The following is a 13,663-nucleotide window of genomic DNA, read 5'->3' as shown; positions in this document are numbered from 1 at the left end:
AGCACTTGTCATCTCTGGCACAGATCTGAGCCAATCAGATTGCAAATGATCCTCGGAGCACAGCTCCAATCGGGAAAATCTCCGCAACCTTCGATTCGTATCGCTTTAAACTGAGACAACGCGTGCCAGACTTGGAACACTGCATACGAAATGGGCGGGGTAAGTAGCCCGAATGAAAACTGACAACATGGGCTCGGTTTCCCGGCTCAACGTGGCAACCCCATCATTCACACTTCTTGGGATCCGTATTGTACGATGAGGCAGAGAAGCGGATGGTCAGTCAAACCGGCGCAATTAGTTTCAATGCACGCTAATTATTGAACAGTAAAGCCTGCCGTGAGCGTCATATCAAATGTACCACCTCTCACTATCCAATGAGATTCAAACGCTTAACATACAGGTGTGAAGTTGCGCGACTCGGAAAAATGCAAATATTGCACTGAGCGCAAAAAGCCATGCGTTCGCGGCAATGCCTTTCGCTTCCGTCCCGTCACAGCAGTGAAGTTCAATGCTGGTGAAGACATAGGTTCCGCCGAGCAATCGCTCGAATTCCGAGTGGGTCAGCAATGGGTGGACATCCCAAGTTCGTGTGCGTATGCGCCAGGTCCTATCCAACTACAGTGGCTGATAAAAAGTGGCGTAGTGCACTTTGTTGAGCCCAACAAGGATAGCGGTGACGAAGAAGAGTACGAAGCTGTGCCAGAAGGCGAAGCGAATCCCGAAAGCACGTCCAACGATGTTGATGTTACTTCGAATGTCCGACGACCAGACCAAAGTTTGGACGGAGTTTCCAGCGAGAGCCAACTGGCATCGTCATATCGTGACGTAAACCCATTTGCGACCGTTCCGATTCCAGAATTCGACGATACTAGCGATTTGCCGTCCATCCACGACGTTCTCAGTACTACTCACATCCCACCATCCCTAGTTCATGGCACTAGTGCTGGGAGCAACAACGCATCGCAACATATTCGAGCCGCCTCTTCGATAAACCCACTAGCAAACACCAGCCACTGGCAAGCAAGCCCCGGATCACTTCAACGCCTATCGCAGTCTCCAAGTGTGTCAAAAAAGAGCCCTTTCGGGTCAATTACTAACAACCAGTCCCCTTACAACTCCACAGCATTCAGTCCTTCCTCAGCACCACCACTCAAGTGGCCTGTGAATAGTGCACACGAAGCACGTCTTTTCCATCATTACCTGTTCTTCTGCACTTCATGGATCGACGTATGCGATCCACGACGACACTTCGCTGTCGAGGTACCGAAACGTGCAGCCCACTTTCCTGTGATTTTAAACGGTATACTGGGTGTTGCCGCAAGGCACTGCTGGTTGATGGGTAAAGCCGCAGATGTGTCGCAGCCCTACATAGATCAGTGCTTACAAGCGCTGATCGTGGCGCTTGAGGATCCGCTGGCACATTGGGATGAGAACTTTCTTATCGCTGTTATTCTGCTTCGTCTTCATGAAGAAATGGGCGAATCCGATGAACACTGCCACCATCTGGTACGCTCTCGTTTCTTTTGCCCAAAACAAACGTACAACATTGCTAACCGATGCGTGATCTCCAGGGTACTGCCCGTATACTAAACAGTATCTCATCGTTCGCCGCAGACGGCGGCCTCCGAGAATCGGCATCCTGGGTGTCTCTTCGCCAACACATCTACGTCTCTCTTACGACCCAAAAGCCCCTCAACCTCAGTCTCGATAACTACCGCCACTCCGCTGTGTTCAGCGAGTTCGACGACGAAAGCTGGGCCAATCGCATCATATTTCTCTTCGCTAACGTCCTGCAAGCCGTATTTGGAGGCAGCAACAACGGCAGCGAAAACGTTAGTCGCGAAACATGGAAAGACTTGAGCGACGAGGTAGATGAATGGGAGCGGACAAAACCCTGGACATTTTCTGCTTTCCATGTCGAGCCTGACGCGGGTGATCGGTTCGAAGGAAGTTGGCCCGAACAGCTCTGCCCGTCAGGCGTTGTAGCAGTCGGTTTACAGTACTACCACCTCTGCAAGATACTGCTGACTATATACTCCCCTAATGCCTCCTTGGTGGGGCTCGCCGGTGTCCGTGCCAGAAAGTCTACCGATGCAGCCATTCGCAAGCACATGAGGATAACGATAGGATACGGTGTGAGTAATAGTCACTGTGGAAATGCCATGTTTCAGGGTAGTCATATCCTAAGTGCATGTGGAGCGTATATCATCGATCCGAGGGAGCAGCAGGCTTGTGTGGAGTATCTGGAACAGTTGCAGAAACTGATAGGGTGGAGGACGGATGGCGTGCTGAGAGACCTCAGAGAACAATGGACAATCTGATAGAATCCTGTCACGCGGCAGATTTTCACGGCCAGGAAGCAATTTAATATTTTAATTGCGAAGCATCACTTTACAACGATGCTTCGAGCTCATCAAGACCTGATACCTGGTTCACAACCCATTTCCTCTTCTCCTCATCTGTGTATCGTGGATAAGGCCTTCGACAGTCTGCGCTGGTCTCTGGGTATCCTCGCTTATGCGCAACGACATACTTTGTGCCGTTGATACCACCCTTGCCGAAACCCCATTCGGTGACTGATAGTTTGATCTGGAGGGCTGACGCTTCGTCGTGCTTGCCTGATTGGTAGAGGTCGAACATGTGTAGACAGGACTGGTCTGTTAGCTTTCGATCGCACCAAACTGTAGCATATAGTACGTACCTTGGGATACAAGTTTGCGACACCAGTAATTGTGCCAACTCCGCCAACGCTCAGAGCTGGTATGAGCCAGTCACTTTGACCCGCAAGAGCAACGAAGTCCGACTTGCTGAATGCCGCACTGATTCTTGCAACCTTTGCAATTCCTCCGCACGTGAGCTTGACGGCTACGATGTTCTGGTGTTTGCCAAGGATGTCTAGCATCTCGGAGTTGATGTCGAGACCAGCCACGACATTGGGGAAGTTGTACAGAACGATGGGGACAGGTGATGCGTCGGCCAATTCCTGGAAATAGGCTACGATTGCATCCTGGTTCATGGAGAAGTGGAAGTAGGATGGCACCAGTGCGAGGTAATATGATGCGCCTGCCTCCTTTGCCTCAATGGTTTGTTGTATGGCATCGCGCGTGCAGCCTGCTACACCTCCAATCGTGATGGGAAGTTCTCCACGGCCAAGTCGTTGTGCAGTTTTGCGTGCTTTTTGGACGAGTTGGGTCTTCTCAGTGGATGATAATGTTGCCGCTTCGCCATTTGTTCCTGCGATGACGATGCCGTGAAGACCATTCGAAATCAAGAACTCGAAGTGCTTCTCTTGGACGTCCCAGTCGATTTCTTGTTTGGAGTCATTCTTGAACCAAGTCAAAGAGGGGACATGAATTCCTGGTGGGAAGGAGTATGTTGTGGTGCCGTTGGTGCCGTTTGTGGAAGGCATTTTGTATGGATCTCAGGAAGGAAGCAAGTAAAGAGGAGAACTGAGTGTAGAGGATGCATCCAAACCAGAGCGAAGCCGCCGCATTTTGGCATCCACGACTGCGCGACGCGTTCCGGTACTATGATTGAGCATGCGAGAAGACGCGCTTCAGCGTGGAGACGTGTGGATGTTCCATCGGCTGTTGAGGCATGCGATTCGCTGTCGGCTGCGACCGCGACGGTGACGTTCGTTTCCCGAACTGACTTCGCCAGCCTCGCCTGTCGGCTGCACTAGTCCCACGAGCTTCCTGTGCACGCCACCAAACCCACGCGACGAGAATGCGCCATCTCTGGAGACTCCACTGGGGAAGTCTCATGCTCGGATGTGGCAACCTGGTCGTCCGCCCCGATGGCCTGGGTGTTTTGTGGGGAAGCGAGTTTGCTTAAAAAGAACGTGGGAACCCCAGGTTTGAGATCGGCATCGTGACAACTGCGGAACGCGCAGCTTTAACACTTATCCAGTAGACTGAGCATCGTTTGTCAGTTCACAGTCATCATGGGTGGTTTTGCTCGCGCCCCCGAAGACCGACCAACCCCTCCAGAAGTTGTACGTTCTTATCTTCTCGGAAAATCGCGATCTGATAAGGTACTAACATGGCTCATAGTACAACTGGAGGGTCTACATGGCCGCACTTGTAATTTCAATGGGTGTTCTGGCCTATGGTTACGACTCCGCCTTCATTGGCACTACCATCGCCCAGGAATCTTTCAAACGAGACTTTGGCATCAACGCGTCGAACAAAAACGAGATAACCAGCAATATCACGTCCATCTATTCAGCTGGAGGCCTGGTAGGAGCACTGTTGATGTACCCATTCCTCGAGCTCCTCGGTCGTCGCGCTACGGTCATCATCTCAGACGCCATCTTCATCGTCGGCGCAATCATGTGTACTGGTAAGTACACGACCCCCTGTGCCGTGTATGTTGTGCCATACTGACAGTATTGTGCAGTCCCCAACGGCCAGTTGAGCCTTATTCTCGCTGGACGCTTCTTCACTGGCATGGGCGTAGGAGGCATCGCCGCCGTATCTCCCATCTACATCGCCGAAATTTCACCTCCCGCTATCCGTGGCCGCCTTACCGGCTTCTTTGAGTCCTTCTACCAGACCGGTGCCGTCATCGGATTCTGGATCAACTATGGCATTGTACACAACATGGACAGCTCAAAGTCAATTGCTTGGAGAGTGCCTATGGCTGTTCAGTTGATCCCAGCTGGGCTCCTAGCTCTTATGATACCAGTCCTCAAGGAGTCTCCGACTTGGCTGCTGAAACGCGGTCGTGAAGCCGAGGCCCTGAAGTCATACAGCTTTTTCCGCAACCTGCCAGAGGACCACCCTTATATTGCTCAAGATGTTCAGTACGTGCGAAACGAGATTGCAAAAGAACGTGCCGCACTTCTCCATGGTCAGAAGCATGCTAGCTTTCTTACGACAATCAAAGCCGCAGCACGCGAGGGATCTATGCCAGGCATGCGAAACAGGTTCCTCTTGGTATTCCTCATGTTCATGTGGCAAGCTTGGAGCGGAGCAGCGGCGATTAACTACTATTCGCCGACCATCTTTACGTCTATCGGACTGTCTGATGTCACGCTCTGGACAGGTATCTATGGAATTATCAAGGCTGGAGGCTCCATTATCTTCTTCACCTGGTTCATCGACATGTTTGGACGCAAATGGCCTTGGATCATTTCTTCGCTCGTATGTGCTTTCTGCCAGTACTATCTCGCCGTGTACATTGCACTTGGAAAGCCGACCGTGGGTGAGCCCATGTCCGAATCGACAGTAGCTGGTGGCAAGGCCGCAACAGCCATGATCATGATCTTCGGTGCGGCCTGGTCATTTGGTGCAAACGGTCTCCCTTGGATCATTTCTTCCGAAATCTTCCCTGCGTCTATGCGATCCATATCCGGACCATGGGCGGCAGCGTCGGTCTGGATATGGACTTTGATCGCGACCAAATCGCTGCCTTCTATGTACACCTCCATGGAGTGGGGTGTATACGTTTTCTTCGCAACCTGTCTTATCTGCGCTAGCGTTTACGCCTTCTTCTTCATCCACGATACGAAAGGATTGCGAATGGATCAGATGGACGAGTTATTCGGTTTTGAGAAGCGCGAAGAGTTTATTGTACAGGCAGATGGGAAGGATGCTGACTATGAGAGCGAGCACCACGAGAAAGCACCCGCGCAACGGACCGAAGCCGTATAGCTCGAGAATGAGAGATGTATGTAGTAATAGTCATGTGTTTTAGCGTCGAAAGTCAGCTTGAGAAATCCGAGTTCCTTTTCTAGTTCCAGATGAGCGAGAGCCAGAAATACTTTCACACACATGCATTTTGACACAACTTTACAAGCTTACACCTATATCCCTTTCCACGCAACGTAAGAAGAATCTACGGGTCTATCGAAACGGCCAAAAATAATAACGGTTGCTTTGGTTCTTACAACTCTGGTAATATACCATGTGCATTGAGTTATATCGTGGGAAGCGCTGCACATAGGCTAAATCCTTTCTCACTTTCGAACAATCTGTCGGGCCATCGAGTCCCAGGCTGAGCTACGTGCTAACCCAGTTCGTCTGAGGCCCTGGAAATAGTAATGCCAATTGCCGTATGACACTGCATATTGGGATCTGGCTTTGCTGCCTTTCAGCCGCAACCGAAGAATTGTTCTCGAAACGCGATGGTTACGGTAAGAAAAGGCGGTATTCGATAGGATGAACGACCACGAATACAATCGTAGCAAGAAGGTATAAGACGTACAACTCGCCTTACTCATATCTCCTTCTCCATTGATTCTGCTCGGCCTCAAAGCATCATGTCGTCGTTCATCCTCGTGCTACTCTGCACACTTTACGCGACATTAGTCGCAGCCATTCCACAGGCAGTAACTCTTGCTGCAGCACCCGTTCTACCACCAAAGGGCAAAGTCACCTTAACCACCCTCGACGTCGATCTTGAAGGAAGTGGCTGCAGACCTGGCGATGCCAGCGTCATGCTTGCTTCGGACAATTCCGCCATGACCGTCATTTTCGATAACTTCTCTGCCGCAGACGGACCGAAGAATGGGGGTGCGAGTACACGCGCGTTCTGCAGGGTGAATATCGGCATGACATCGCCTGGATGGGCATTCGACATCAGTTCTGCTGATTTCCGCGGATACGTGTACATCGAGAAGGGCGTGAATGCTAGTTTGGTCAGTCGATGGAAGTGGATTGACAAGAATGGGTTAGATTTGAAAGGCAAGGTATGTATTTCTGGCAGCTGGGAATGTTGCTTGGAGGTGCTAACATGAATCATAGGGAAACATCCAGAAGAAAATAACAGGGCCTTTCGAGGACGACTTCCTCTTACACAAAGACGGCGAAGTGTCGGATACAGAGGCATCGGTTTGCCAGAAGAAAGACGCAAGGATTCAGATTAGTTTGTCGGCAACTGTGGATTCTGGAACTTCGAAGAAGAATGGATACGTGCAAGGGGGTTCAGCGGATGCCGCATTTGGTGAAATACTGAATCTTTCGTGGAAGAAGTGCTGATGTATGAGTTTAATTTTATGGGGTATCAATTTATGGCCAAGAGAGAAAGTTGTCCGCCTTTGCCACTTTGCAGTAGCTGTTACTGCTCATGACAGGGCTAGACCAGCGTAGTTAAACTACGCCTTGGTGTATGCCGGCAAGTCCTCGGACTGCGCCTTAGCGGCAGCCCTCGCCTTCCTTCTCTCCCTACGGTCCATCTCCCTTGCGACTGCCTTGGCCAACTTCCTGCGCTCCTCGCGCTCCTTCTGCTTGATGATATCGCCCTTGCCCTTGCCTGACCACACCTTCCTGAACTCCTTACGGAACTTTTGGTTGAAGGTGAGGTACTTGTCGGCTTCCTCTTCCGCCTTGTTCTTCTTGTGTTCCTCCTCGTCGTCGGTGTCGTAGAAGTCGGACTCTTCATCAGCCTCGTCAGAGACGAGACGGTTGGTTTCTCCGTTGGAAGACTCGAGGCCAACGGCGCGCTGGTTACGCGCTTTGTCCCATGTCTTGGTGCGGGAGTAGGCGACGCATCCGGTAATGCTGAGAACCGTGAGGAAGGGGAAAGAGAGGAAGAGCATCATTACGATGCCGAAAGCGACGAGATCTTCATCCATGATTGCGGTTTGAAAAAGCGTGTTTAGGTATGTGTATTATTTGAGAACTGGAGACGTGGATTGCGGAGAAGAGAGGTATTTCTTAAGGGGACGGTTGTTCGCCACCCGCCGCCCAGTGTGGCGCAGCTACTCCGGAACCGTACGTCACAAGCGCGAGTCATGCAAAAAGCATGTGATACAAACTTTGTGACACGGTTTCACTCTTCATATTCCAGACTTATGCCGTGGCAATTCTTAGTATACTCGCAGCATGGGATTTTTAATGTTTGCTCACTGCCTGTAGCGGTCGTGTTGATGCCAAGCTGTTGCTGATACTGGCACTACCTAGGTATCCAGGTGCTGCAGCTCGTCCTTTCATGCCACTCCAACTCAGTCGCTCCACGTTAGCTCAAGGAGGGTCTAGAAGCATGTCCTAATCTACTCCAAGTAGATCATCTCTAGCTCCTCAGTCTCTCCCTCCAATTGGTCTTCGTGCCTCTCCTCATACCTCTCCGCCTTGTTTCTCCTCTTGGTCAACTTTGTAACCGCAGCATACTTCTGCATAGCCTTTGTGCCTACGCTGATAATCTTCCTTGTATGTCTCTCATAGTCTGCTTCTGGTTTTTGTAATACGTCCGCCCATGTCAAGCCCTTTCGCTCCATCGCAGAATCGACTGTCTGATGCCATGCCTTGATCGCGCCTGCTGCAACTTGGTACTCGAGGCCTTCAGTACCCTTGAACGTTGCCATCTCTTCTGCAAACTTCTCAAGCGTGCCCAGTGGCTTCACGGCTTGGATCTTTTCGACAAAAAATTCCAGTTGCGACTCCCACGGCATGTCACCATGGGAAATACCGTACTGCGCACCAGTGATGTCGAGAGCGGTCTGTTTCCCCGTGGAACGCACAGTGATGCGCATGCACCAGTGGGTTTGGTAATATCCCAAGTCAAGTTCTTCCCCGGGTTCTACAGTCACGATGGTGCACTCAGTAAGGGTCTTGAGGCGAACGTTAACTTCTTCGATGTGTACGTCGAGGCCTGTTATTTTTATGGTCAACGGTGTTTTTTCTCATCATTGGCGGATATTGTAGACGTACCTGCGAACAGCTGTTCTACGAGCTTCTTCAGGAAGCCGACATCGTAACACGGAGTGATCGCCAGCACCTTCTCCTTGGCTGTAGGGTTGCCGATGAAGTGTTGATTGGGAAAGTCAGCGAACCAGCCGTTCTTCCGCCCTGACTTCATTGGGTCCTCAGTGATAATAGTGAGACCGTTATGTCGTGTGGCAAGGGAAATGCTGGCACAGAATCTGCTCCATGTAGCTTCGCGATAGGCGTAAAAGACCTCTCGAAGTACGTAGCAAGCGCGGTGGATGCGGAGGTCGGGTGAGCATACTGGGACGGATTTCAAGAGGGTGAGATAGTCTTTAGTTGTGCTCTTCAAGCGGTGTCGAGTTTTCAGGTAATCGTCAGCTCTCGCGAGTGTCATCCGCTGTTTAGGCATCGTGTGAGTTTACCTGATAAAGGTTGAGCGGATGGAGGTGCTGGTCCAGACGATACCCTTCACACGGGCGTTTGCTCGTGTTGTTGTTTTGGGCTTCACCATGGCGACGAAAATGTCTAGTCACAAACAACGAAAATCTGAAAACAATCTCACTGCTAGAAGCCATATCACTGACGTTGTGAGCGATGTGGGAGATAGATCCCCTTAATGAATGGACGCCGAGAAGCAAGATGACAACAGTAAGACAGCAGTAAGACAACTTGAGAGACTATCTATACGTAGAGCTAACGCCCTTTTGCGTGCCGGCCAATCTCTCACTCCCTTATTCAATTTGAGAACAGAGTATCACAAACACAATCACTGATGCGGTATTGTAACTTCACTTTCTGCAGTCCCTTTTGAACAGTCTCAGATATCTTCCAGATTCTTACAACTCAGTCTCGAAGACGGTCTATCATCGTTTGCAATGATCCAGCGGAAAGCTGTCCTCGCTGCATCATGAGCTCTTGCATCGACGAGCTTGACAAAGCTCGCATCTGGATCTCTTCTGTATGGCTCGTTGCTTCCAATATGATAACGTGGCCAGTCTCCATATGAACTGTTTCCACAGCCTGCACAGTTGACGCTATAGAAGTCGAGCGTCGTACCTTCCATCTCCGCGCGGTGGCTCAACCCGCAAATAGTACAGACGTGGAGATAGCGGACTTCGCGGTCTAGGCCAGGTGGTGGTGCTTGAATCATGCCGTACGGTAGAGGGGAAAGAATCTCCGAGGAATGACATTGTGAACAGAGTATCTCGCCGCAACGTTTGCAGACCAGGTGCTTGAAAGGGAACGCTCCCTTGTAATGCGTGATGATGTTCTCGTGGCGGCAGTGACAGCATCTCCATATCCCATCTCCAATCTCGGCGTCGCTTCGCAAAGCTCGTAAAGCAGGATACTTGTTTTCTTGTATTATGTAATGCTCAGTGGGTGCTTCAGCTGGGATGGCTGAGTTGAAGTCGTCTTGTACGCTTCCGGGTTGAGAGCTGTCCTTTGAATTACGTTCGGCTGTTGGCAAGAAGAGATGATGGGCTGTTGTTGGTGCGTCTTTCCGCGTATCGACCTTCTCGAAGACGCTCGTCAGTGTCGATGTGAATGCTTTGGATAGTCGTTTGGCGCAAAAGACACTGCTCTGATGTTTCATGACGAGCTAGGTTGGACAGTGTAGTCGTCGCGCGGGCGAGGTAAGTGTTGGTGTGCGGATAAAATTGCATGTGATCACAGTGAAGAAACAGAGAATTGGTTACCTGTTCAGTTGCTCGCTCAGAGCGTAGTGGAGGTGCGATCGATCACGCCTTCCACCTTTCTCTCACCACGTATCTGCAAGGCAAGCGCGGTGAGACTCACTCCCGGCTTCGGCTTGGTTAGCTTCTCTCTTCGATCTTCCAAGTCTGAGAAGTAAGTATATACCCAAAAAGTATACTCCTGCTTTTGCTTTGCTATATATGCGCGTTTCAGTACGGTAGGTTCGCACATGTCTATCTTGGCTGTGCTGGCCATGTCAGAACCAAGTTGGCTTCCTCGTCCCAAGCAACGTGTCGAGCAAACGCGTGCCAATACTCAGGTCTACCATTACGGAATGCATGTTCAACTATGTTCATAGATTCTGTATAGTATACTCCCGTGGTACGCGTCAGAGTGAGACGGAGGTAGTGGTAGACGAAGTAAGCAACACTACATCAAAGAGAGAAACTCAACTTCTTCTTAGAGCAGGGTACTTCTTCCTACTACAATAAGGCGTATTAAAATTAATGTAGATATTAATTAGGAATCTAGAAGTCTACAATACTGTTAATCTTTACAAGTTTTTTTGTTAGAAGCTATTGTAAGCTGCAAGGTAAAGCTTGTTATCTCTATACATGTTCGGTTTTTCCCTTGTGTACGGTGCAAGTCGCTCTGCGTTGTAGAACACTCAAAAAAGGGATTTCCAGTTTCCTAGAAGTTGTACTAATAGTCGACTATACTGTTGGACGATTTCAAGTCAGAATGAACAGCATGAAAGAAGAAAGAGAACGAGATGAACAAAGCCGTCCAGGGCTGTGACGTACCGTTGCGGAACCCTGCGTTAGCGCTGACGCGCGGAACATTGAAGGTTACGATCTGTCCTCGCGTGCCTCCGCTTCACAACCGACACTCATCATCATCGCCATGATCCAGGCATTCCTCCAGGCAAGCTTACGAATAGCCGCTTCCAAGTTATACAGTATTAACACCATCTAGCGCCTGGCCCGCTGGCTCGACCGGCCGCTCTTCCCATGGAAGCGCCTCGTCGTTGGCTTCTCCCTCGCAGAATTCGCTCTCGAAAACTGGCTTCTCTTCCGTCAATACCGTGTCCTCCAACGAACCACTGTCCCCAAGGCCCTTGACAAAGAAATTGAGAGGGACACATTCGACAAGTCTCAGGTACGCGCACATTGACTGCAACCCCGCTGTGTTGAACAGCACTAACATAGCATGACAGGAATATGGTCGCGCCAAAGCCAAGTTCAGCTTCATCTCCGGTCTCTTCAACCAAGTCAAATCTCTCGCCACGCTCTACTTCAATGTATACCCGCTCGTCTGGGCCGCCGCCGGCACCGTCGTCGCCCGCTATGCGCCCGTCCGCTTCTCTGGTGAAATCACACAGTCGCTCCTGTTCATGTACATGCTGGGATGGATCGATCTGATTGCTGGTCTCGGATTCTCCTACTACCACAGCTTCGTGCTGGAGGAGAAGTTCGGCTTCAACAAGATGACGGTCAAGCTCTGGCTCACGGACATGGTCAAGGGCCAGGCTCTTGCGATCGCTTTCGGTGTTCCCATTGGAAGCGCTTTCCTGTCCATCATCAAGGCGACTGGCCAGGGTTTCTTCTACTATCTATGGATGTTTATGCTGGTCGTTCAGATTACAGGCATGACCATCTACCCGATCCTCATTGTGCCACTATTCAACAAGCTGGAGCCGCTCAAGCCAGGCAAGCTCAAGGAGTCTGTCGAGGCTCTTGCGTCTAAGCTCAACTTCCCTCTCTCAGAGCTACAGGTTATCGATGGCAGTAAGCGCAGCGCCCACAGCAACGCATACTTCACTGGACTCCCCTGGATCGGTAAGAAGAAGATTGTTATTTACGACACATTGCTGGAGAAGAGCACAGAGAAGGAAGTCGAAGCCGTCCTGGCACACGAACTCGGACACTGGAAGATGAACCACACCTCGCGACTTCTTTTCATTAGCCAGGCGCATCTATTCTACATGTTCGCCCTGTTCTCCGTCTTCATCGACAACCGCTCGCTGTATGCCGACTTTGGCTTCCACAGGGAACATCCGACCATTGTTGGCTTCATGCTCTTCAACGAGATCTTGTCGCCCACCGACTCCATTATCAAGCTACTCCTCAACATCTGGACTCGCAGCATGGAGTACGAAGCCGGTACGTACACTAATCCAATCCAATATCTCGAGCAACGCTAACATTCAGCAGATGCTTTCGCCGTGAAGCTCGGGTATGCGCGCGAACTCGGTGCCTCGTTGATCAAGCTTCAAATCCAGAACCTGTCAAGCATGGATGCTGACTGGTTCTACTCGAGCTTCCACCACTCGCACCCGATTCTGACAGAGCGCCTCAAGGCTATGAACTGGACTGGCGACAAGAAGGTCTCAGAGGATAAGGCGAAGGACGACGAGAAGCCTGTAAAGGCAGCGGATCGGGAACTGTAGGCGTGGATCTCGATCAGGATTTGTACAATATCGGGTATAAAAGGTCATGGGTACATGACCGCGCAGTCGCGAATGCGATAAGAAATTCGTAGAATACAGCTCGAATGCAATGGCCAGTATATCTTTCGATCTCGTTGCAGCTTGGGCGCAGGTGTATCTCTCGAGGTCGTGATGCCTGATAGCCCTACTCGGTCGCCTTGCTCTTCGCGGCCTTTTCTTTCTTCCTCTGCTGATCTCGCTCTTTCTTCGCCTTCTTCCGCGCCTCCTTGTCTATCTGACCATCCGCTACGACCGGCTCCTCTGCCTGCTCGTTCTTCCTCTTCTTCCTGTCCTTGTTCTTGGGAGACTGTACTTGGGGCTCTTCACCACCCTCTTGTACAACATTCGTCCTGTCGCCGATCTCGCCGATTTCGATATCGCCTTGCTCCGCTTGGTATGAAGCTAGATCTTGCCAATCATCGTCGGCACCCGCCGCTTTCTTGCCTGTCTTGCCCTTTCCACCACTGACAGTGACATCGGCAGTGAAATCCTGCTGGTCCTCTTCCATGTCTAGCGCTCGCTCTGGCTCTTGGTATTCGCCGCGCAAACCCGCTGCTACACGGCGTAAGTGGTGCATGATTGGATTGCCCATGGCACCGCCTTGCGCATTGAATGCGACGCCTTCTGGTGTGATGGTCGCATCGGGGTGAAGGTGTGGGTGAGTTTCGGAATTTGAGAGGTACTTTTCGAGGATGCCGGATGCGTCGCTGAGGGAGATGGGCGCGCCGGAGATGTGGCGTCGCGGAGGAGGAGCCTCGAGAATCATCTTGGCGCTTTTGGTGGGAGGTAGAAAAAGTTGGTGGGTAGTTAATGTTGTAGAACGTGATAGAGA

At 50.9% G+C, this 13,663-nt stretch overlaps 9 protein-coding genes across 9 annotated transcripts; 4 read left to right on the top strand and 5 right to left on the bottom strand.

Moving 5' to 3' along the window:
* Nucleotides 1-67: 67 nt before the first annotated feature.
* CC77DRAFT_849052 (hypothetical protein) lies at nt 68-2,382 on the top strand. Its single transcript, XM_018533411.1, has 5 exons — nt 68-275; nt 326-354; nt 401-589; nt 644-1,506; nt 1,572-2,382. The coding sequence occupies exons 1-5, from the start codon at nt 256-258 to the stop codon at nt 2,319-2,321; spliced, it is 1,851 nt and encodes a 616-aa protein (XP_018386473.1). The 5' UTR covers nt 68-255; the 3' UTR covers nt 2,322-2,382.
* Nucleotides 2,383-2,391: 9 nt separating this feature from the next.
* CC77DRAFT_1040104 (aldolase) lies at nt 2,392-3,638 on the bottom strand (the record flags this gene model as incomplete). The annotated part of the gene is made up of 2 exons (XM_018527192.1): nt 2,702-3,638; nt 2,392-2,652 (listed from the first exon to the last, which is right to left on the bottom strand). Exons 1-2 carry the CDS (start codon nt 3,407-3,409, stop codon nt 2,392-2,394), a joined length of 969 nt encoding a protein of 322 aa, XP_018386472.1. The 5' UTR covers nt 3,410-3,638.
* A 52-nt stretch (nt 3,639-3,690) lies between these two features.
* On the top strand, nt 3,691-5,749 carry CC77DRAFT_987782 (quinate permease). Its single transcript, XM_018536259.1, has 3 exons — nt 3,691-3,994; nt 4,053-4,341; nt 4,399-5,749. Exons 1-3 carry the CDS (start codon nt 3,944-3,946, stop codon nt 5,652-5,654), a joined length of 1,596 nt encoding a protein of 531 aa, XP_018386471.1. The 5' UTR covers nt 3,691-3,943; the 3' UTR covers nt 5,655-5,749.
* A 209-nt stretch (nt 5,750-5,958) lies between these two features.
* CC77DRAFT_849095 (hypothetical protein) lies at nt 5,959-7,038 on the top strand. The gene is made up of 2 exons (XM_018533414.1): nt 5,959-6,691; nt 6,747-7,038. Exons 1-2 carry the CDS (start codon nt 6,263-6,265, stop codon nt 6,978-6,980), a joined length of 663 nt encoding a protein of 220 aa, XP_018386470.1. The 5' UTR covers nt 5,959-6,262; the 3' UTR covers nt 6,981-7,038.
* Nucleotides 6,922-7,676, bottom strand: CC77DRAFT_849081 (hypothetical protein). The gene has a single exon (XM_018533413.1). The coding sequence runs from the start codon at nt 7,574-7,576 to the stop codon at nt 7,097-7,099; it is 480 nt and encodes a 159-aa protein (XP_018386469.1). The 5' UTR covers nt 7,577-7,676; the 3' UTR covers nt 6,922-7,096.
* Nucleotides 7,677-7,804: 128 nt separating this feature from the next.
* CC77DRAFT_1089061 (hypothetical protein) lies at nt 7,805-9,114 on the bottom strand. Its single transcript, XM_018529477.1, has 2 exons — nt 8,652-9,114; nt 7,805-8,592 (listed from the first exon to the last, which is right to left on the bottom strand). Exons 1-2 carry the CDS (start codon nt 9,055-9,057, stop codon nt 7,994-7,996), a joined length of 1,005 nt encoding a protein of 334 aa, XP_018386468.1. The 5' UTR covers nt 9,058-9,114; the 3' UTR covers nt 7,805-7,993.
* A 351-nt stretch (nt 9,115-9,465) lies between these two features.
* CC77DRAFT_987774 (hypothetical protein) lies at nt 9,466-10,431 on the bottom strand (the record flags this gene model as incomplete). The annotated part of the gene is made up of 1 exon (XM_018536258.1): nt 9,466-10,431. Exon 1 carries the CDS (start codon nt 10,240-10,242, stop codon nt 9,466-9,468), a length of 777 nt encoding a protein of 258 aa, XP_018386467.1. The 5' UTR covers nt 10,243-10,431.
* A 684-nt stretch (nt 10,432-11,115) lies between these two features.
* On the top strand, nt 11,116-12,792 carry CC77DRAFT_1094250 (CaaX prenyl protease; the record flags this gene model as incomplete). The annotated part of the gene is made up of 4 exons (XM_018529725.1): nt 11,116-11,142; nt 11,319-11,501; nt 11,560-12,505; nt 12,557-12,792. The coding sequence occupies 4 exons, from the start codon at nt 11,116-11,118 to the stop codon at nt 12,790-12,792; spliced, it is 1,392 nt and encodes a 463-aa protein (XP_018386466.1).
* Nucleotides 12,734-13,662, bottom strand: CC77DRAFT_848998 (hypothetical protein). The gene has a single exon (XM_018533410.1). The coding sequence runs from the start codon at nt 13,595-13,597 to the stop codon at nt 12,977-12,979; it is 621 nt and encodes a 206-aa protein (XP_018386465.1). The 5' UTR covers nt 13,598-13,662; the 3' UTR covers nt 12,734-12,976.
* Between the last annotated feature and the right edge of the window lies 1 nt (nt 13,663).

This window comes from Alternaria alternata (genome assembly GCF_001642055.1).
Source record: "Alternaria alternata strain SRC1lrK2f unplaced genomic scaffold CC77scaffold_9, whole genome shotgun sequence".
In the NCBI taxonomy this organism is placed as follows: Eukaryota; Fungi; Ascomycota; class Dothideomycetes; order Pleosporales; family Pleosporaceae; genus Alternaria; species Alternaria alternata.
This window is presented reverse-complemented; position numbering and strand designations above follow the sequence as displayed.

Bases quoted from the DNA above. Each gene is read 5' to 3' on its own strand.
- CC77DRAFT_849052 (XM_018533411.1), top strand. From the start codon at position 256: ATGAGGCAGAGAAGCGGATG. The intron at 276-325 runs GTCAGTCAAACC...ATTATTGAACAG, and splicing joins ATGAGGCAGAGAAGCGGATG to TAAAGCCTGCCGTGAGCGTC. The intron at 1,507-1,571 runs GTACGCTCTCGT...CGTGATCTCCAG, and splicing joins ATGAACACTGCCACCATCTG to GGTACTGCCCGTATACTAAA.
- CC77DRAFT_987782 (XM_018536259.1), top strand. From the start codon at position 3,944: ATGGGTGGTTTTGCTCGCGCCCCCGAAGACCGACCAACCCCTCCAGAA. The intron at 3,995-4,052 runs GTACGTTCTTAT...CATGGCTCATAG, and splicing joins GACCAACCCCTCCAGAAGTT to TACAACTGGAGGGTCTACAT. The intron at 4,342-4,398 runs GTAAGTACACGA...AGTATTGTGCAG, and splicing joins CGGCGCAATCATGTGTACTG to TCCCCAACGGCCAGTTGAGC.
- CC77DRAFT_849095 (XM_018533414.1), top strand. From the start codon at position 6,263: ATGTCGTCGTTCATCCTCGTGCTACTCTGCACACTTTACGCGACATTA. The intron at 6,692-6,746 runs GTATGTATTTCT...CATGAATCATAG, and splicing joins GGTTAGATTTGAAAGGCAAG to GGAAACATCCAGAAGAAAAT.
- CC77DRAFT_849081 (XM_018533413.1), bottom strand. From the start codon at position 7,576: ATGGATGAAGATCTCGTCGCTTTCGGCATCGTAATGATGCTCTTCCTC.
- CC77DRAFT_1089061 (XM_018529477.1), bottom strand. From the start codon at position 9,057: ATGCCTAAACAGCGGATGACACTCGCGAGAGCTGACGATTACCTGAAA. The intron at 8,593-8,651 runs GTACGTCTACAA...TAAAAATAACAG, and splicing joins CGTAGAACAGCTGTTCGCAG to GCCTCGACGTACACATCGAA.
- CC77DRAFT_848998 (XM_018533410.1), bottom strand. From the start codon at position 13,597: ATGATTCTCGAGGCTCCTCCTCCGCGACGCCACATCTCCGGCGCGCCC.